A 23,219-nucleotide genomic window follows, 5' to 3' on the forward strand; every position below is an offset into this window, starting at 1 on the left:
GCTGAGCTTGGTGGGGACATTAAGCCTTGGGATTCACTTCACTATTACCCTCGAATACTCTATACTCTGAGTTTAAAAAGACAGGCTGCAGAGCTTGGAAATACCAAGCAGGCACCTGCCAGACACACAGGATGTTCATGTGAAGAAATTTAAAGTATCTTCTTCTCATACCTTGGGCCTTTCCCACAGCCGATTCTTTCTCCCTTGAAGTAGACAGCCACAGTATAGGTCCTAGCATGGGATGGCCCCACTGTCTGCAGAGTCCTGGAAGGAAAAGGAAAAACATTAATTACATAAAGTGTTACTTAATTGTTATTGCTAATATATAACTCCAAGAAAAACCATGTGACTTATTGCTTAGAGAGAGGAAGGTAAAATTAACAGGAAAATTAAAGGAGTACGGTTTTGATTTGCTAACGTGACAAATAAAATATAGAGAGCTTTGAAGTAGGAAATTTAAAAAATTCTACAGTGGATTTTTATATACACGTATTTTTCCCAAAGCATTATAAACAGTATCTGAAGGCGAACAACGAAGGGTAAAATATTTTTTAACAATTTCAAAGTGTTATTCCTAGTATCATAAAATTAACAAACTTTTGTCAGTGAAAAGTTAGCCATTTCAGTCTGTTCATTGTTTATCAGTGCTAATCACAGCAAAAAATCATAAATATTGGGGTAATACACCTCAAACCAGAGCTGAATGGCTTCACACCCTTTACGGATTCTTTCTAATGTCTGGTATCTTATCTAAAAGATCAGAAAATATATTTAATTTCTGAAACATCAGAGATCATTTCAAAGGTATGCTATGATGTGGAGTACACAACACAATTGCCGAAAAACAAAACTCCAGGCACTCTGGATTTTAATGACAAGGTGCAGATTTCAAATGTGGTAAAACTGATAACTTCATGGAAAAGGGAAATTAAACACAGCCAACAAAGATAATGGAATGAACACAGTAATCTTGAAAAAACTATGTAAAACAACCCCATCATCTTGATAAAAAAGAACAAGCTCATCGCGTACTTTCATTTGGGGGATATATGAGAAGGGAGCAGTCATTTCCTTTGTGTGTATATACTCACTAGGATGAAAGTACACGGAAGGCTTCTTAAAGGTAGTGCTTATTATAGTAATCATGCTGGCGCTATGAGAAGTTTATCATCCTCATTTTATTTATTGAACTTTAATTATCACTTTGATGAGGAAATACTTTGAGCCTTTCATGTCATACAGTTTGGATGTTCATTATGCTTATTAGACACGTGTTAAAGTGCTATTTCTAAACATTTGGTTTTTTTCCCAATAAGTAAAGGAATCACTGTTTAGCAGTGACAGCTTCTTGGGACAATTTATAGCAGCCTGCTGTGGGGTGACTCAACCTTCTCTTGGCCTCAGTTTTTCTTTTAGTGAAAAAGCCTATAACGTGTTGTGACTATTAAATAAAAACATAAAAAAGGATTTAAATTCCCGGCTGCCACTCTGGTGTTTTCCCTTGAGTACTGTGAAGTCTGAGAAAGTCCGCAGGAAGGGGCTTTTATTCCATATGAAACACTCACACAAATGTGTGTACTTGCACCCATGTGTGTACAGAGACGGGGGTAGCCCAGTCCTAAAAACTAGATACTTAAACATCCTTAAAAATACATATCCAGACCATACCTTGGGAGGCAACCCACCTATTTTGATAATCCCTCCCTTTTATAATTCCTCTTTGAAACCACCCTCTGAAACCACCTTCTGAGTGTCTCATGATAATTACTCTACTTCAGAGTCAAACCTCCTGTTTTCATCAAAACTGGTGTTACGTGTTTAGTGACCTGCGTTTCCTTTGAATGACTTTTGGCTACTACTCAAAGGATAAAGATGTGTCACTAAAGATATTCAAATGTACACGGCAGCTTTTAGTACACATTCTGAAAAGAAAAGTTCCAAATATTTGAATAATACAGCAGCGGTGAAAAACTGCCCTGCTTTTTACAGTGACTGCCTATCAGGCAATCGGGACAGAGGCCAGCAGGGCTTCAAAGAGAGTGGAGAGAGACACACAAGTACTGTTACAAACAAACAAGCACACACCATCTAATCTAGATGTGTAGGCAGCAGGGGTTATAAGAAATAAGAAGACAACTATAAGAATGTACATACAACAATTTAACCTAAATTTTTCTGATCTTGATCAGAAAAATTATCTGAGCATGTCTTTCTCCCAGGGAGCAGTTCCCAAAGCATTTTAGAGATGGGAGAAAGCACAGATAATCGAATGTGACCCACTTACTTAGAGCTCAAAGACTGAGAGGCCCAAAGAGTTTGAGCATTGGGCCCAGAGTCAAGACGTCTCCATGCAGGACTCATGTGGCCATTACCCCACAGTGATTAGTTTTTCCTCCAGGCACATGGAGCATTACTCTAAGCTTCCCGGATCCAACAGCCTGTGGGCAGCAGGTACTCACTTGTACAGAGGAATGTCTGGCTCTTTTCCTTCTGTCCTAAGTGTCAAGCAACACTGCTGAAGCTGGGATTTGGGGTCATTCCAATCCTGATTCAAAATGAACTCCTGCAACAAGTCCCCAAAAAGTATTTAGTAAAGGGTTCTAGAATCACCAAGCATAGACCATACGACCAATTTAAATTTTACAGGAGCTTACTTTTAATCGTGGAAAGAAACAAACATTCATGAAAGTATGAACATATTCCAAATCCTTATCAATGTACAGAGCTGCGATAAATGCTGAAAAAGAGAATACGTAAAAATAAGCCACAATGCATTGCCATTTACTAGAAAGAGTACGAGTCCTAGACTTTTAAGAAACGTTAACTTCCAAGCCCTCTTTATTTTTTAGCATTACCGTTTCATCTTTCTTCAAACAAGAACTACTCTTTATCACTAATATTAAAAGCAGCAATAGAGATGTGTAATTAAGATGCAAAACCACAAAGACCAAATTACGTTTGACTAAGGGATAAATGAATAATTAGTTAAAACGATACACAAAGTGCTGCTGTATAGCAGGGAAAGAATGACACCTGGGAACACAACCATGTTAACATCAAATAAATCAAAATAAAACTTGAAGATCAGATGTGATGCCAGAATGAGCACATCCTTGGGGCCTGCTATTCTTAACACCGATCTTGAGGAGATCACCCATTTGTGTTACCTTTCATCAACAGATATGGGACAATTTATAGATTCAATCTGCCGAAACAGAGAAAAAATTAATACTGCGCTTAATGACAATAAAACAATATAACCAAATTTGCATTAAAAAATGGTGACCCCAAAGACAGCTTCATTAAAAGGTACCTTCACCACACAAACAAACGGCGAGTTTTTAAAAGGAGGAATAAAAATAGCTTTTGTTGAGCTAAAAAAAGCCAGTGAGACTGATGATCACTCAACTTACTTTTTTTCTAATTCTAATCTTAAGTTACTTTTCTTTAATTGAAAAATAAGTTCTTTTAAGCTCCTTAGTCAGATTGCCTTTGCACTTTGTAAATCAGCTGATCTTGCATGGTAGATTTTAATATCTGTATATAATTCCAATTGCCAAAAATACCAAAACATTAGAAAAAAAAAAAGGTTCCAAGGCCCAGTGAATGGCCCACTTATTTTACAGTAATATCAGAAACAATAAAATTGTGTGTATAATCCTTTAGTTAGCTATAATAGGATTACTTATAATGCTACGAGACCATATCAGATGGTCTGATAACTGCAAAAGATGACAACATTGTCCATAGAGCTTTGAGTTCATTCACAACAATAGATAATTGTTTTAGTATTTAGGGAATAAATTACCTTCTTTCTTCTAGGCCTCTATCTAAAGGCTGCTGGGTGGCAAAAACAGCTATGATTCACTATTTCCAATCTTCACATTCTGTTACTGTTTCACACAAAGAGATGTGATGGCTGAGCATTAGGATGGAGGGGCGTAGGGTGGGGAGGGGGGAGCATTAGTGAACACAGACTGAACATAAATTCATTATCCACAAGTCTTTTTTTTTTAATTTTTATTGGAGTATGGCTGCTTTACAATGTTGTGTTAGCCTCCACTGCTCATTATTCACAAGTCTTAATTCCAAATTATTCTCCTTCAAACAAGCTTTGGAGAGAAGCATAAATAAAAATTAAAATAGAGAAGAGGTTTCTTTAATCAGAACATAATAATAATGAGAAGCACCATAAATTTGGTCCATTGATTTAAACTTGAATCTGCAGGTTAAGAGAAAAGCTTTATTCCCTAGGACTCACATTCCAAAAGGTCGGCCAAGGTCTTGGTCCTAAGGGCCACAGGCCTCTTGGTCTTGTCGTTGGTGATGGCATATTCCTGCATGCCCAATTCCTCTGCTACCTTGGCTTGAGTTCTGTTATTCACCAAAGAGCTTCGCAACAGCTGGCCAAAAGGAATTGAGGTACATTTAGAAACCATTTCACTTTTGGTCTCTCTCTTGCTCCTGTGTTGGGCCCACCCAGCCTAGACCACAGGGACACCTAGGCAAGCAATGGCTTAAGTTCTCAACCACCACCCCCAGGCAACAGTGACAAATTCCACATGCTTCTAGTTTCTCCTTAATAACTTACTCTGCTCTTGGATTTTACCTAACTGACATTTAAATAGTTCATTTAGTTGTTTAGTAGCAGTGAGCAGTGTTGGGGGAGATGCTATACTATACTAAAGGTCAAAGATTCCATTAAGTTTAATGTTACTAAACCAAGGAGCATTAAAACTTTAAAAAAATCAACTTATTGAAGTATAATTTGCATACAATAAAATGCACCCATTTTAAGTATAGTTAAATGAGTTTTGACAAGCTTCTACATTTCTGTTACCCCAAACAAGTTCCCTGGCCCCTTGGCGATCAATCAATCCAATCCATCTATCACCAGGCAAGCTTGACCTACTTTCTGTCACTGTACGTTAGTTTTAAAGGAGCATTTTTTAAAAAGTCAAAAATAAGCTTCACATTTTATGGCACTGATGTTAATTTTGATATCATAGGATTTGGGGAAGTGACGCTTTAGTATTATTTAAAACACTGAAATTATTTATTTACATTTTACTTTCATTCTTTAAAGATTTATATTGTATATATATATATCAGATTTATATGTATATATATATATAAAGATTATATATACTATATATCCTGACTCACAGCTTTTCAAGCTGAGACCCTTTATTTTTAATCAAATTAAAATATAATTTCCGTATTTCAACTTCAGGAATTCCAAACAAAAATTTCTACTAGGAATTTCAGTCAGCTAGCAGTCCTCTAAAAGGACCATCCAAGTAGTAACATTAAACAGTGCATGAAAATTGTACAACCAGTCTATTGTAGACGTGCCCATAAAACAAGCATGGCTTAGGAATTTAACAGTCACTGATCACTCACTAAAGGAAGGTGGGGAGGGAGGCTGGAGAAAGTGGGTAGATACAAAGATGAGAACTCACCAAACAAAAGCTGAAAGTAATTATCCCCAATCTCTAAGATTCGGGGGAATAAAGTACCTAAAACTAGAACTTTTTCTTACAACAGATAAAACAAACTCTTGGTCTAGTACAATTCCTTCCTGCTAAGGAATAACCCTGACACCAGGGCCAAGGAACAGGAAGCAACTGCAAGTTATGCTGGTATTATATCCCCTGCCGTTCCACATCGAACTTTGTTTATTAGATGCAAGTTTTATGCTCTGTGGCTCCACAGTGTCAACTGAGCTTATGAAAATCAAGATTTATCCTCAATGCCTGAGACTGCATCCTTGACAATAGATAAATAAGAAACAATATGTTCTTAATTTGTCTGACAATGATTCATGAAGCAGAAATACAACTTGATCTCCACATGCCATGCTTGCTGTTGAGTTAGACTGTTATTCTTTGCTTGTCTCTGCTCCTTTCCTCCTCCGATTGCCCCCTAAACTCAATCTTTTCTTCAATACAGTGTTTTCATTAAAATTAATATCCACAGAGAAGCTCACAATTAAAAAGGCCTAGCATATAACGTTAAAAAGAAGACACAACCAGGGAATTCCCTGGTGGTCCAGTGGTTAAGACTCAGCGCTTTCACAGCTGTGGCCCAGGTTCAATCCCTGGTCGGGGAACTAAGATGCTGCAAGCCATGCGGTGCAGCCAAAAATAACAAAACAAAACAAAACAAAAACGCAACCATTAGGGAGCCCACCAGTCTAATATCTTGTAATTACAGAATAACTGAGCTGGAAGCTGGAAGGGAGACATCTTTTTCAGTCTGGATTTATAATGGGGGAGGGGGAGGTTCACAAAGTACAGGCCATGGGGGAACAGAAGGGCTATTTTGAGAATATGGCTATGCTGCGTGAACTAGCTTCTCTCTCAGTATATGCTTTTGGTGAGAGGAGAAAACTCTAACTTGGGCTGCATGTAAGGAGATTTCATGCCTTAGAATCATGGCATGGCTGATGTACATATGAGCTCACACAAACCAAAATACGTCACTGGTTATTGGGCCCCAGCTGCCGCCTTCCAGCCTCAGGGCTCCTCATTCGGTGCTGAGCAGTAATGCTGTCTGACAGGGAAGGAGGAAAGCAGTGAGGATGTAAACAGAAACACTACCAATTTTATTTAAGATATGCCCCGATGGGTCTTAAAGCACCAGCAGGGTGGCCAGCAGAAAGTGAGATCTTTCACTTCTTGCCAAAACTTGGAGCCTGAACCAAAAGGCTGTGGGGGAGAAGGAAGATATAAATCATCCATATTTTTAGAGTCAGTTTAAATTTAGAAGATGAGTTGAAAAGAGGTAAGACCTTGCTCTTAAACAACAAAGTCTGAATGGCAGTTCTTTAAATGACAACCTCCATCCTTGGCCTTTGCTGAACCCTGTTTCAGAATAAATCATGCTGTTTGCCAACGAGTGAGATCAAGAGGGGATCACACGGCAAAAAACCACCTAAAGTTATGGCAGTTCAGTGCAACAGCTGTGGAGGCTAATGCTATACCAGACCCTGGGCTGCTGGCTGAAGATACTGAGCTGATCAACATCCCGTGGCTGCCCTCCGAGAGCCGCTAATCTCTGAAGGAAGCCATACACAAAGTGGCCAATGCAATGCACTGTGACAGCTGCAGTGACAGCAGAGGCCACAGCACACGCAGGTACTCTTCTCCAACCCAGCTTTTCAAAAAGGCCTCCTGGAGGACCTGACCCCTGAGTAAAAACATTTCAGAGGCTTGTTGACCTAGCTGGCTGTTATAACAGAATCATTAGTTAGTTCTGTCATACTGGTACTCAGGCCTCTTCCAAGGACCAAGAGATTAGAATTTCTGGAAAGTACGTTTTTAAAAATTTTATGTAGGTGGATTCTGATGAATGTAGAGTCAGAACTGAAAATAATGAATCTGCCAGTGGGAGAAGAATGGGTGATATGGTCTGAGTGTTTGTGTCACTGCAAAATTCATATGTTGAAATCCTAACCCCTAAAGGTGATGGCATTAGGAGGTGGGGGCCCCTGGAAGGTGATTAGGTCATGAGAGTGGAGCCCTCATGAATGGGAGCAGTGCCCTTATAAAAGAGGCCCCTATCAGCACAGACACCAGAGACAAGCAGGAAACACTAAGGCTGCTGCTGCAGCCACCAAGAAGCCTGTCTGCAAGCACAGGTCACTCTCCACACCTCCCCTCCTGAGAGCCTGTGCAGCCCACCACTGCCAGGTTCCCGGGATCCAGGGACAACTTCCCCGGGAGAACACACGGCGCGCCTCAGGCTGGTGCAACGTCACACCTGCCTCTGCCGCCGCAGGCCCGCCCCGCACTCCGTACCCCTCCCTCCCCCCAGCCTGAGTGAGCCAGAGCCCCCGAATCAGCAGCTCCTTTAACCCCATCCTGTCTGAGCGAAGAACAGATGACCTCAGGAGACCTACATGCAGAGGCGGGGCCAAATCCAAAGCTGAACCCCAGGAGCTGTGCAAACAAAGAAGAGAAAGGGAAATCTCTCCCTGCAGCCTCAGGAGCAGGGGATTAAATCTCCACAATCAACTTGATGTACCAGCATCTGTGGAATACATGAATAGACAACGAATCCTCCCAAAATTGAGGCGGTGGACTTTGGGAGCAACTGTAGGCTTGGGGTTGGCTTTCCGCATCTAATTGGTTTCTGGTTTCATGTTTATTTTAGTTTAGTATTTAGAGCTTATTATCATTGGTAGATTTGTTTATTGATTGGGTTGCTTTCTTCCTTTTTTTTTTTTTTAATATATATATATTTTTTCCTTTTCCTCTTTCTGTGACTGTGTAGGTGTATGCTTCTTTGTGTGATTTTGTCTGTATAGCTTTGCTTTTACTATTTGTCCTAGGGTTCTCTCTGACCATTTTTGGCTTTTTTTGTTTCTTTGTTTTTTAGTATAGTTTTTAGTGCTTGTTATCAATGGTGGATGTGTTTTTTGGTTTGCTTGCTCTCTTCTTCCTTTCTTTTTAAAATTAATTTTTCACTTTTTTATTTTTAATAATTTTTTTTTAGTAACTTTATTTTATTTATTTATTTATTTATTCTTTCTTTCTTTCTTCCTTTACCTTTCTCCCTTTTCTTCTGAGCCGAGTGGCTGACAGGGTGTTGGTGCTTCAACTGGGTGTCAGGCCTGAGCCTCTGAGGTGGGAGAGTCGAGCTCAGGACACTGGTACACAAGAGACCCCTGGGCCCCACATAATATAAAACAGCGAAAGCTCTCCCAGAGATTTCCATCTCAACTCTAAGACCCAGCTCCATTCAACAACCAGCAAGCTACAGTGCTGGACACCTTATGCCAGACAACTAGCAAGACAGGAACACAACCACACTCATTAGCAGAGAGGCTGCCTAAAATCATAATAAGTTCACAGATATCCCAAAACATACCACCGGACATGGTCCTGCCCACCAGAAAGACAAGATCCAGGCTCATCCACCAGAACACAGGAACCAGTCCCTGTCACCAGGAAGCCTACACAACCCACCGAACCAACCTTACCCACTGGGGGCAGACACCAAAAACAACAGGAACTATGAACCTGCAGCCTGTGAAAAGGAGACCCCAAACACGGTAAGTTAAGCAAAATGAGAAGACAGAAAAACACACAGTAGATGAAGGAGCAAGGCATAAACCCACTAGACCAAACGATTGAAGAGGAATAGGCAGGTGACCTGAAAAAGAATTCAGAGTAATGATATAAAGATGATCCAAAATCTTGGAAATAGAATGGAGAAAATACAAGAAACATTTAACAAGGACCTAGAAGAACTAAGAGCAAACGATGATGAACAACAAAATAAATGAAATTAAAAATTCTCTAGAAGGAATAAATAGCAGAATAACTGAGGCAGAAGAATGGATAAGTGATGTGGAAGATAAAAGAGTGGAAATAACTACCGCAGAGCAGAAAAAAAAAAAAGAATGAAAAGAATTGAGGACAGTCTCAGAAACATCTGGGACATTAAACGCACCAACATTTGAATTACAGGGGTCCCAGAAGAAGAAGAGAAAAAAAAAGGGACTGAGAAAATATTTGAAGAGACTACAGTTGAAAACTTCCTTAATATGGGAAAGGAAATAATCAAGTCCAGGAAACACAAAGAGTCCCATACAGGATGAATCCAAGGAGGAACATGACAAGGCACATATTAATCAAACTATCAAAAATTAAATACAAAGAAAAAAATATTAAGAGCAGCAAGGGAAAAGCAACAAATGACAAACTAGGGAATCCCCATAAGGTTAACAGCTATCTTTCAGCAGAAACTCTGCAAGCCAGAGGGAGTGGCAGGACATATTTAAAGTCATGAAAGAGAAGAACCTACAACCAAGATTACTCTACCCAGCAAGGACCTCTTTCAGATTCGACTGAGAAATTAAAACCTTTACAAACAAGCAAAAGCTAAGAGAATTCAGCACCACCAAACCAGCTTTACAACAAATGCTAAAGGAACTTCTCTATGCAGGAAACATAAGAGGAGGAAAGGACCTACAATAACAAACCTAAAACAATTAAGAAAATGGTAATAGGAACATACATATCAATAACTACCTTAAATGTAAATGGATTAAATGCTCCAACCAAAAGACACAGACTGGCTGAATGGATACAAAAACAAGACCCGTATATATGCTGTCTACAAGAGACCCACTTCAGACCTAGGGACACATACAGACTGAAAGTGAGGGGATGGAAAAAGATATTCCATGCAAATGGAAATCAAAAGAAAGCTGGAGTAGCAATTCTCATATCACACAAAATAAACTTTAAAATAAAGACTATTACAAAAGCCAAAGAAGGACACTACATAATGATCAAGGGATCGATCCAAGAAGATATAACAATTGTAAATATTTATGCACCCAACATAGGAGCACCTCAATACAGAAGGCAAATACTAACAGCCATAAAAGGGGAAATCGACCGTAACACATTCATAGTAGGGGACTTTAACAACCCACTTTCACCAATGGACAGATCATCCAAAATGAAAAAAAAATAAGGAAACACAAGTTTTAAATGATACATTAAACAAGACGGACTTAATTGATATTTATAGGACATTCCATCCAAAAACAACAGAATACACTTTCTTCTCAAGTGCTCATGGTGTTAACATCCTCCAGGATAGATCATATCTTGGGTCACAAATCAAGCCTTGGTAAATCTAAAAAAATTGAAATCATATCAAGTATCTTTTCCGACCACAACACTATGAGACTAGATATCAATTACAGGGAAAAATCTGTAAAAAATACAAGCACATGGAGGCTAAACAATACACTACTAAATAACCAAGAGATAACTGAAGAAATCAAAGAGGAAATCAAAAAATACCTAGAAACAAATGACAACGAAAACACGACAACCCAAAACCTATGGGATGTAGCAAGAGCAGTTCTAAGAGGGAGGTTTATAGCAATACAATCCTACCTCAAGAAACAAGAAACATCTCAAATAAACAACCTAACCTTACACCTAGAGCAAGCAGAGAAAGAACAAAAAAAACCCAATGTTAGTGGAAGGAAAGAAATGACAAAGGTCAGATCAGAAATAAATGAAGAAGAAATGAAGGAAACAAAAGCAAAGATCAATAAAACTAAAAGCTGGTTCTTTGAGAAGATAAACTAAATTGATAAACCATTAGCCAGAATCATCAAGAAAAAAAGCGAAAAGACTGAAATCAATAGAATTAGAAATGGAAAAGGAGAAGTAACAACTGACACTGCAGAAATACAAAGGATCATGAGAGATTACTACAAGCAACTCTCTGCCAATAAAATGGTCAAATTCTTAGAAAAGCACAACCTCCCGAGACTGAACCAGGAAGAAATAGAAATTATAAACAGACCAATCACAAGCACTGAAATTGAAACTGTGATTAAAAATCTTCCAACAAACAAAAGTCCAGGACCAGATGGCTTCACAGGCAAATTCTATCAAATATTTAGAGAAGAACTAACACCTATCCTTCTCAAACTCTTCCAAAATACAGCAGAGGGAGGAACACTCCCAAACTCATTCTATGAGGCCACCATCACCCTGATAACAAAACCAGACAAAGATGTCACAAAGAAAGAAAACTACAGGCCAATATCACTGATGAACACGGATGCAAAAATCATCAACAAAATACTAGCAAACAGAATCCAACAGCACGGTAAGGGATCATGCACCATGATTAAGTGGGGTTTATCCCAGGAATGCAAGGATTCTTCAACATACGCAAATCAATCAACGTGATACACCATATTAACAAACTGAAGGATAAAAACCATATGATCATCTCAATAGATGCAGAAAAAACTTTCGACAAAATTCAACACCCATTTATGATAAAAACCTCCAGAAAGTAGGCATAGAGGGAACTTACCTCAACATAATAAAGGCCGTATATGACAAACCCACAGCCAACATCATTCTCAATGGTGGAAAACTGAAACCATTTCCTCTAAGATAAGGAACAAGACAAGGTTGTCCATTCTCACCACTATTATTCAACAGTTTTGAAAGTTTTAGCCACAGCAATGAGAGAAGAAAAAGAAAAAAAAGACTCCAATTCAGAAAAGAAGAAGTAAAACTGTCACTGTTTGAAGATGACATGATACTATACTTAGAGAATCCAAAAGATGCTACCAGAAAACTACTAGAGCTAATCAATGAATTTGGTAAAGTAGCAGGATACAAAATTAATGCACAGAAATCTCTTGCATTCCTATACACTAATGATGAAAAGTCTGAAAGAGAAATTAAGGAAACACTCCCATTTACCACTACAACAAAAAGAATAAAATACCTAGGAATAAACCTACCTAAGGAGACAAAAGACCTGTATGCAGAAAACTATAAGACAATGATGAAAGAAATTAAAGATGTTAAGAACAGATGGAGAGATATACTATGTTCTTGGATTGGAAGAATCAACACTGTGAAAATGACTATACGGCCCAAAGCAATCTACAGATTCAGTGCAATCCCTATCAAACTACCAATAGCATTTTTCACAGAACTAGAACAAAAAATTTCACAATTTGTATGGAAACACAAAAGACCCCGAATAGCCTAAGCAATCTTGAGAAAGAAAAATGGAGTTGGAGAAATCAGGCTCCCTGACTTCAGACTATATTACAAAGCTACAGGAATCAAGATAGTACGGTACTGGCTCAAAAACAGAAATACAGATCAATGGAACAGGATAGAAAGCCCAGAGATAAACCCACGCACAGATGGTCACCTTATCTTTGATAAAGGAGGCAAGCATATACAATGGAGAAAAGACAGCCTCTTCAATAAGTGGTGCTGGGAAAACTGGACAGCTACATGTTAAGAGAATGAAATTAGAACACTCCCTAACACCATACACAAAATAAACTCAAACTGGATGAAAGATCTAAATGTAAGGCCAGATATTAAAAAACTCTTAGAGGGAAACATAGGCAGAACACTCTATGACATAAATCACAGCAAGATCCTTTTTGGCCCATCTCCTAGAAAAATGGAAGTAAAAACAAAAATAAACAACTGGGACCTAATGAAACTTAAAAGCTTTTGCACAGCCAAGGAAAACATAAACAAGACGAAAAGACAACCCTCAGAATGGGAGAAAATATTTGCAAATGAAGCAATTAACAAAGGATTAATCTCCAAAATTTACAAGCAGCTCATGCAGCTCAGTATCAAAAAAAACAAACAACCAATCCAAAATTGGGCAGAAGAGCTAAACAGACATCTCACCAAAGATGATATACAGATTGCCAATGAACACATGAAAAGATGCTCAACAGCACTAATCATTAGAGAAATGCAAATCAAAACTACAATGAGATATCACCTCACACCAGTCAGAATGGCCATCAGCAAAAAATATACAAACAATAAATGCTGGAGAGGGTGTGGAGAAAAGGGAACCCTCCTGCACTGTTGGTGGGAATGTAAATTGATACAGCCACTATGGAGAACAGTATGGAGGTTCCTTAAAAAACTAAAAATAGAACTATCATATGACCCAGCAATCCCAGTACTGGGCATATACCCTGAGAAAACCATAATTCAAAAAGAGTCATGTACCACAATGTTCACTGCAGCACTATTTACAATAGCTAGGACATGGAAGCAACCTAAGTGTCCACAGACAAATGAATGGATAAAGAAGATGTGGCACATATATACAATGGAATATTACTCAGCCATAAAAAGAAACGAAATTGAGTTATTTGCAGTGAGGTGGATGGACCTAGAGACTGTCATACAGAGTGAAGTAAGTCAGAAAGAAAAACAAATACCGTATGCTAACACATATATATGGAATCTAAAAAGAAAAGGTTCTGAAGAACCTGGGGGCTGGACAGGAGTAAAGACGCAGATGTAGAGAATGGACTTGAGGACATGGGGACGGGGAAGGGTAAGCTGGGACAATGTGAGAGAGTGGCATGGACATATATACACTACCAAACGTAAAATAGATAGCTAGTGGGAAGCAGCCGCAAGGCACAGGGAGATCAGCTTGGTGCTTTGTGACAACCTAGAGGGGTGGGATAGGGAGGGTGGGAGGGAGATGCTAGAGGGAAGAGATATGGGGATATATGTATATGTATATTTTATTCACTTTATTATACAGCAGAAACTAACACACCATTGTAAAGCAATCATGCTCCAATAAAGATGTTAAAATAAACAACTAAATCAGAAGCTATCATGAGAAAGAGGAACTTTATTAAATAAGTAAATTTATTAAATGCTAAAAAAAAAGAAGCCTCATACTGATCTCTTGCCCCTTCCACCCTGTGAAGGTACAATGAGAAGTCTGCGAGCCAGAAGAGAGCCCTCAGCTGACCATGCTGGCACTCTGATCTCAGACTCTCCATCTCCAGAACTGTGAGCAATAAATTTCTGCTGTTCATAAGCCATCCTGTTTGTGCTATTTTGCTATAGCAGCCTGAATAGACTAAGACAGTAGGAAGGGGTTTTCCAGGATGATGAAACAGCTCTATTAAAGCAAGGGGTCAGGACTTCTCTGGTGGTGCAGTGGTTAAGAATCCACCTGCCAATGCAAGCGACATGGGTTCGAGTCCTGGTCCAGCAGGATGCCACATGCCCCGGAGCAACTGAGCCCGCGCACCACAAGTACTGAGCCTGCGCTCTGGAGCCTACAACTACTGGGCCCACGTGCCACAACTACTGAAGCCCACCCACCTAGAGTCCATGCTCCGCAACAAGAGAGGCCACTGAGGTGAGAAGATGGTGCACCACAAGGAAGAGTAGCCCCCACTCGCCACAACTAGAGAAAGCCCGTGCGCAGCAACGAAGACCCAATGTAGCCAAAAAAAAAAAAAAAAAAAAAAAGGCAAGGGGCCGTGACACAGTGAGGTGATTCCTGGGTGGAACTGGAGGAGAAATCTGAGCCTGGTGGGGAAGAGCTGATACAGGTGAGGCTGCCCAGCCTCTGGGCAGAGAGAGTCTTGCAGGTGATATAAAAGAAGTCTGTACTTTCCTATAAGGAAGAGGAGTCCCAAAAGGTGTCAAATGGGAGCAGTGGCAAGGTAACTTTCTGATTATAGAAAGATCATTTTGGTGGATGGATTTGAATGGGGTAAGACATGAGGTTGGAAAGCCTGCAGATGTCGATGCTATAAATTACTATTTTACAAAGAAGAAACTTTTCTTAGTAGAAACCTTGAAAATGAACATTAAGCACCCAACTGAGCATGAGATGATTATTAGACTGTTTTGCAAACAGTGCCTTGAGTTAGATGTACTGGTAAAAAGCAGAAGATTTGGCGCCAAGCTGCCTGGGTTCAAACTACGGCTCTACCACTTCCTGGCTAGGTGACCCTGTATAAGTTACTAAATCTCTCTGAGGCTCAGTTTCCACATCCATTACATGGAGGAAGTAGTACCTACTTCACAGGGATGTAATGAGAATTAAAGTGAATGAGTATACAATCTAAGTACAATGACTGGCACATAATAAACACATAGAGACGTTAGCCTCTGTTATTACTGACATCATCATTATAAGATATGCTTGTTCTTCGGTTATAGGAAAACGGTTATAGAAGGTTCTAGGAATTCCTCTGGATTTGTCTTCAATGAAAATATTCTGGATACCTGTCCACTAATAGTCTTCAAAGCTCTCCATTTTACTAAGTGCTAACCTGTCCTTAACAACTTTTTTTAACACCCCGCAAAAAAGATAAAATTTAACTTGAAATTAGCAGAAAAAGTGAGGAAAGCTGTAGCTAGGGCTCTCCGTGAAGCTGAGAAAAAGACTGCTGAGTTCCTGAAGCAATGGCACGGACCGACAAAAATATCACAAATTGCCAAGTGCGATTTCGAGAATCCAGTATGTTTTCTATTATCTCAACATAGCAGTCTTTCCTAATTAGTGTAAACTTAAATTTTAATAAGAAAAAGGTTTATTGGTTTAAAATAAGCAAAGAAACACATTGGCACTCTTCCTTAAACTTCTATTCACTCTTGATTTTAAAGAGAAAACCACAGCTGTGGGACGTGAGCTACCAAAGAGGGCCATCTAGTGTAAAACAGTAGACTCTGATTTATTATTTTGAGGACTTTACTACAAGAGCATGGGGTGAAAGTAGAACATATTATTAAAAATGACAGTGATGTGCCACACAGGTCTCTCATACCAACAGTGGTAGCCAGATGGCCTCCATTTCCCGTGATAACTAAAGAACTAGTTTATTTCTGGTAAATGCTCATATGTTCTTAAGATTTTAATATTAATTCAAGAGGGATTTCTTGTCCATCCAAAAGCAGTTAACTTTAAGTGGTAATCAAACTGCTAATTGTAAACTAAATGTAAAATAATAGTATTCCCGATTTCCCATATAATGGTACATGGGGCATAGCAGGAACATAATATTCAGTGAATAATATTCACTGAGTGAAAGAATTAAAGGACCATATTTTGTTGGGCTTAGAAATTCTGCTGAAAAATTACATCTAAACATAGTCAAATAACCATATTCTCCCTAAATCCAATATTTGTGTCTCACATAAACTATTTCCGGGGTTCACAGTTGCAGAGATAAGATCCAATTCTATTGAAAGCAAAACATGTATAGAAATTGTAGAGAGGCAGATGCTACCTGCTGGAGTGCAGGTCAGATACAAACAGCCAAATTATGACAGTGATGGAGAAATTCTCAAACAGGAGGCTGTGGAATCTACCCTCTCAAAGAGATCTGTTAGATAGCTTGTTTGATTTATGCTTAGTGCTGTCTGAAGGCAGCAGGGAAGGATTAGATCACTGGTTCTCAAATTTTATCTGTAATCTTTGCTTTCTCATTACCCCACATCATTCCTCTACAAACAAAAATTTCTGCAAGTTCATCTTGCTGGTGGACGCCTCCACTAGGCACAGTGCCTTGCACATTGTAGGCATGGGACTGACAACTATCTTTAGCTCGGAAACTTATAGGAAAGGCTAAGAGAAAAGAATGAAATAGAGGTGGAAAAGATGCAAATGTTAAAAGTTGAAAGTGTGATAAAAGAGGCATTCTTGTCTAAATAAATGCTCTTTGAGACACTCTCCTATTTACCCTGACTCTACTGAGTAGGTTCTACCCTCAAAAACCAAAACTTCAGTCTATGAAATAGAACCTCTTCCCTATACATCCCAATTCAAACTCCATCATGCTAGCACAATTATATAAGCCTGACATTCATTCCCAAACAGGCCTTCTTGAACACCCAACTTATAGAACACTACGGATTTCCTCCATCAGCATTCAAAACTTGTAAACCACGATTTCATTCGCTCAACCGTCCTTCTTCTCTATGAAGCGAGTGTGCAAGGGAACAGCTCTGAGCCAACTAATGCCTCGCCGTAGTTGTGTGTTCTTTAATCACAATAATGAATAATTAGCCATCCTCTCCCTGCCTTCTACCCAGCCAAATGCAACTGCAGTAAGTAATCCTCTGCAAATTTTAAATTACTTTTAATCCTTAGATATTCATAAATAGTTTTCAGCTTCTTTCCTTACACATTAAAAAAAACATGTTGTTTCCTTCCAATGCCACTTCCACTTCCCTCTCTATATGACTTAGCTGCCCACAAAACTCTCATTCTTCTACTTATCAAATCTGTATTGAGAGCCTACATATACCAGGCACTGCTGCACATACAGTGATAAACACATGCTCTCACAGAACTTCCAGGCTAGTGGGACAGGGAAACTCAAATAAGTGCCAGGAAGGAAAAGGACACAGAAATGTGACTGGAAAGTTGCCCTTGCAGGCAGCAGTCATGCGGGAGCTGACATCTAATGCAGAGTAGGAGATACCAGGCAGCTGAGAGTAAGGGCAGGAAGCAGAATGGTCTCCAGGTAGAACATGTACAAACCCAATGGCAGGAGAGAGCTTGGAGGAACACAAAGCAGGCCAGGTAAGAGGTGCAGAGTGATAAGACAAATATGTGACACAAGGCCGGGCAGGTGGGCAGGCTTGTTCATTTCACTCTCCAAAGAAAAAATGAAGAGCATTAGACTGGAATATGATGATTATTCACTCAGCATATTTGCTGAGCACTGATATGCCAGGACTGTCCAAGGACCCAGGGAATCAGGAGTGAAGAAGATAGACAAAGTTTACACTCTGATGAGAGAATAGTATGTGCTAAGTAGAAAAAGGAAGGAGAAAATGGAGGTCAGCTTCCAGACTGGGGGAGGGGAGCTGGGGATGAGGAAAAAAGCTTACTATCAAGCAGAGTGAATTAAAGAAAGCCTCACTGGTGATGACATCTGAACACAGGTGTGGGATTTGGCCGTAAGCATGTAAAAGGCCCTGAGGCAAAGGCTTGCTTAGTGTCCTGCAGGAATCTCACAGAGGCTAACGTGAAGTGTCTAGGAGAAAAAGTCTAAGACGGCAGCAGGAAAGCAGGTCATACAGGGTCTTGTAGGTAACGACATTGTCTTTTACCCTTGAGATGAGAAATCTTTACGTTTTGCACATAGGAAGTTGTAATCCGACTTCTCTTTAAAAACAGTCCCTCTAGATGATGTGCTGAACATAGGCTGAAGGGTGGGGAGGGATAGACCAGTTGGGAGGCTATGGCTGTAATTTAAGGTAAAGATAACTGTGGTCCAGACCAGGGTGATAACAGTGGAGCTGGTGAAAAGTAGTTATGTTTGGGACGAACTTTTAAGGTAAAATCAACAGGCTATGCTAATGGCTAGGAGGTGTAGGATGAGAGAAAGAGAAGAGTTAAGGATAACTCCAAGGTTTTTAGCCTGAGCTAAGAACAGAACAATCCTTACTGATATGGAGAACACCAAGGTTTGGGGGTAAAAATCAGTTTTGTTTCGGCCATGTTAGGTTTGAGGTGCCCGATAGAAATCCAACCAGAGATCCAGTATATCTAGATATCCAAGTATATCTCTAAATATGGAGATATTTGAGTATGGAGTTAGGGGCAAGTAAGACATAAAATAGAAAGTAACGTACAGATGTATTCAGACTCATGGAGAGGAAGTCAACAGAAAAGAGAAGAGGTCTGAGAAGGTTGGGGAGGTGAAGAGGAACAACCGAAGTGGACTGACGATGAATGGCTAGTGTGGTCACAAAATATGTGTGGTGAAGACTCCACTGGCCGCAGAAGGTAAGAAGACTTCCGCAGAAGGCAGAAGACCATCCTGGCCTGCATGGGAGCAAGAGCTGATTCAGGAAGGCTGGTGCAGGAAGCCGTAACGCTGTCCAACAGGCCTGAAACCTGAGACAATGTCCCCCATTGGAGAGTACAAAAATGCCCACAAGAATGGCAAAGATCAGCTTTTCCAATAGTAACACACATCTCATGGGAAATCTGAGCCTGCTGCATTGCCTGCTGCTTTGTATAAGCACAACCTTAAGCTTCCTATCCTTTGCAATTTAGTAAATGCCACCTCTTCTAACCAAGTCTCTCTGTCAATCATATTCCTGTAACACTGTGACAGCTATGCAGAAACTACTGCAGTGGTCCAGGTGACAGACGTCGGTAGAGAGGATCTGGGTGATGAAGACATAACACTTTCCAGCAGTAATACTGTCAAAACTTGCGAATGGACTAGAATATAGGGAAGGGAAGCAGAGGGAGGAATCAAAGATGACTACTAGGTTTCTGACTTGCAACATTGGATGGGTGATGTTGCCATTCAATTACTCAAGGAATATTGGTAGAGGACCCAGGTGGGAGAAGACTTCAAGTTCAGTCTTCAACATGTGGAGATGATGAGAAGGCAGCTGGCACTGGAGCTCAGAAAAGAAACGGGATTGAAGAAGTCCATTTAAAAGTCTGCCTACAGAGTGAAACTAATGCTATACTTGGAAAAGACTGCCTATAAGAGACTCTACTAAGAAGAAGAAATGCCTAGGAGTAAACCTTGTACATCCTGGAATATTCATCAGCTCTATAGAATAGGATGAGCCTGCAAAGGAGGCTAAGAAAGAGTAGCTCAAGAGGTGAGAGGAAAACCAGGAACGTGCAGCATCTTAGAAGCCAATGGGAGACAGCGGCTCAAGAAGGAGGGAGGGGGCTTCCCTGGTGGTGCAGTGGTTGAGAGTCCGCCTGCCGATGCAGGGGACACGGGTTCGTGCCCCGGTCTGGGAAGATTCCACATGCTGCGGAGCGGCTGGGCCCGTGAGCCATGGCCGCTGAGCCTGCGCGTCCGGAGCCTGTGATCCGCAACGGGAGAGGCCACAACAGTGAGAGGCCCGCGTACCGCAAAAAAAAAAAAAAAAGAAGGAGGGAGGGAGCAACCACATCAAAGAGACATTAATGAGAGTCAGTATCTTTTAAATATGTATTTCACTGATGACAGATCATCTTTGTTTTGTCAGCAGATCTCTTGGTCCTACTGATTTCTACAGAAGCTTTCTGTGAATACAGTTCATAAAACCATCATATCAGAATTTTGTTCTTTGTTAACATCTTTCTAAGAAGCTATCCAAAAATTCTTTATTTTTAAGACAGCAAGGCTGATAAACACATTTTGGATAAAATTAGTTACAGCACTGAAGTCATTTTGGAAAGAACACAAAACTGGAGTCTCTAGCATAGTCCTGCTTTTACCTTTATCCAGACCTTGGGCAGGGCCCATGCCTTTCTGAGTTCTGGTTTCATTATCTGTTCAGTGTTAGGGGTCAGGCGCGGGATGTCCCGCGGCCAAGAAGAGAAGCAGTAAACTTGCTGATCCATACGTCCCTGCTCCACAAAATCCTGGAGTTCACAATTAATTTGTGGGAATATAGGGGTAAATGTGTGGATTTAAGTCACACATTTTCAACAGTGGTCTCTTTATGGCCATAAGATGAATTACCACTTAAGCCATTTGGTTTAGTTTCGCCATTTCTCAGACCAACCAGGTACTCTGACAGCTATGAAGTCTATTCCCTAATGGAAGATACTGAACGAGCATTTATTGATTCCTGAATGTAGAGCAAGGTACAAGATACTAGTTTATTTCCGGTAAATGCTCATGTGTTCTTAAGAATTTAATATTAATTCAAGAGGAATTTCTTGTCCATCCAAAAGCAATTAACTTTAAGTGGTAATCAAACTGCTAATTTTAAACTAAATTTAAAATAACAGTATTCCTGATTTCCCATATAATGGTACATGGGGCATAGCAGGAACATAATATTCACTGAGTGAATGAATTAAAGGACCATATTTTGTTGGGCTTAGAAATTCTGCTGAAAAATTACATCTAAACATAGTCAAATAACCATATTCTCCTTAAATCCAATATTTGTGTGTCACATAAACTATTTCCAGGGTTCACAGTTGCAGAGATAAGATCCAATTCTATTCAAAGCAAAACATGTATAGAAATTGTAGAGATGCAAAGTATGAAAGACTTATTTGCCTCAAGCTAATGAAGAACGTCTGCACTCACAAAATGTCTTATAGTGAGTACTCTTTTTCTTTGCCCAATAAAATATTTGCTTTTCCAATGCCCAATTCTAGAGGGACTTCTCAAAGGTTATTCCTTGGGCTGGGAGAGATCATCACGACTGGCTTCCAGATATGTTTTGTTCTCCACTCTGGTTTTATCACTGATTGGTTTCACAGGGTAAAAACCACACCCAGCAAATAAAAAAGCTCAATAAAATTTTATAAAATGAAACAAAGGTGAGAGGAATGGGAACTATTTCACTTTGTTCATAAATCAAGACTTGTCTCTCTAAGTCCCTTTCAACTCCACATGATCCAGCCAAACTAGGCTTTTTTTTTTTTTTTTTTTTTTTTTTGCGGTACGTGGGGGCCTCTCACCGCTGTGGCCTCTCCCATTGCGGAGCACAGGCTCCAGACGTGCAGGCTCAGCGCCCATGGCTCACGGGCCCAGCTGCTCCGCGGCATGTGGGATCTTCCCAGACCGGGGCACGAACCCGTGTCCCCTGCATCGGCAGGCGGACTCTCAACCACTGCGCCACCAGGGAAGCCCCTCAAACTAGGCTTTTGATCTTCCGTGCTGTGCCCTTGTTTCAGCAGTCCCAATGTGTGCAATGTCTTTGCATAGAAATTTCTTCCCATTAACTCCCAGTGGCCAAATCCTACTCATCCTTTTAAAGGCTCAAACATCATCATATCCATGAAGCCTTCTAGAAATTCCACAGCTAAAAGAAATCTTACTTTTCCTAAACAGCACAGTTTCCCTATGTCTCTTTATAATATTTAACATGGTACTCCCTGTATTTAGTTACAATTACTCACTTATACTTTTTATAGTGTACGTGTATACGTATACACACACACCCCACACTATATCTATATACATATGTATATAGATGTAGAAAGAGAGAGAGAATTTGTAGTTATTTACTTATATTTTTAATTTCTCCTCATAGTTTTTAAACTTCTTATGGATAGACTAGGTGTCAACTAATATTTGCTCCCCCCATGAAGCCTAACTCAATGTCTTGCACTGAGTAGGCAGTCACTAAATGGAAATGAGCTCTTATCATATATTGTTTTGCACACAATTTACATAATGAAACAAAACCATATGATATGCTAAAGTCACCAAGAACTAAGTCAATTACATAAATATATATTTGGTTCTTCTAATCTTTGCTCTCTGTTATACAGCAATCTTATTGGAGGAAATGATTTAATACAAACTCACAGTTAAGTGTCCTTCATGATGATCTGGGAAATGAATGAATAAGTACTCCGTGGCTACCAGCTGCATTATGGAGTCACCGAGGAATTCCATCCTCTGATTGTGGCCTCTGGGAAAAAACATCAATGTAAAGAGATCAATAAGCATTTGTGGATTAAAAAAAAAAACACAGAGAATTTTTTTCAAAAGGCATGATGTTAAAAAGCAATGCGTTCACCTTGCTTAAAGCACAAAACTAAAAATAACTCCCTAAGGCCCCTCAACTGAGAAGAGATCTGAGTCAATACAGGTTCAGCTTCAAAGGAGAGTAAAGTAAGTACCATTTAAGGATTAAACAACTGCTAAAATAAAGACTAGGAAATAGTGCCTGGCCAAAAGCTGGGGAGTATCAATTGAAAAATAAAGCACCGTTGAATCCTTGAACAGTGAGGGGGTTAGAGGCAGCGACCCCCCCCATTCAGTCAAAAATCCAGTTTAACTTTACAGTCGGCCTTCTGTACCACAGTTCCGCATCTGCAGATCCAGCCAATCAATCAACCGACCCTGTGTAGCACTGCAGCACATACTTATTGAAAAAAATCCGCATGTAAGTGGACCAATGCAGTTG

General features: G+C 39.9%; 1 protein-coding gene and 1 non-coding gene across 8 annotated transcripts in view; one reads left to right on the forward strand and one right to left on the reverse strand.

The window, feature by feature from the left end:
* DROSHA (drosha ribonuclease III) overlaps window positions 1–23,219 on the reverse strand; it is a 126,547-nt gene that overhangs the window by 4,351 nt on the left and 98,977 nt on the right. For 6 of the 7 annotated variants that reach the window (XM_029216656.1, XM_029216657.1, XM_029216655.1 and 3 more), the window contains 5 exons: window positions 22,616–22,721; window positions 4,262–4,403; window positions 2,655–2,737; window positions 2,460–2,563; window positions 172–264 (listed from right to left, as the gene is read on the reverse strand). In XM_029216656.1, coding sequence (XP_029072489.1) covers window positions 172–264; window positions 2,460–2,563; window positions 2,655–2,737; window positions 4,262–4,403; window positions 22,616–22,721 — 528 coding nt within the window. Of the gene's footprint in view, window positions 1–171; window positions 265–2,459; window positions 2,564–2,654; window positions 3,894–4,261; window positions 4,404–22,615; window positions 22,722–23,219 lie in introns of those variants that run through there. The other variant, XM_029216658.1, reaches the window with a different exon arrangement.
* TRNAE-UUC lies at window positions 6,041–6,112 on the forward strand. Its single transcript has one exon. It is a non-coding gene; the product is annotated as a tRNA-Glu (tRNA).

Source organism: Monodon monoceros, unplaced genomic scaffold (genome assembly GCF_005190385.1).
Source record: "Monodon monoceros isolate NGI ecotype Baffin Bay Population unplaced genomic scaffold, NGI_Narwhal_1 Super_Scaffold_12, whole genome shotgun sequence".
NCBI classification, from domain to species: domain Eukaryota; kingdom Metazoa; phylum Chordata; class Mammalia; order Artiodactyla; family Monodontidae; genus Monodon; species Monodon monoceros.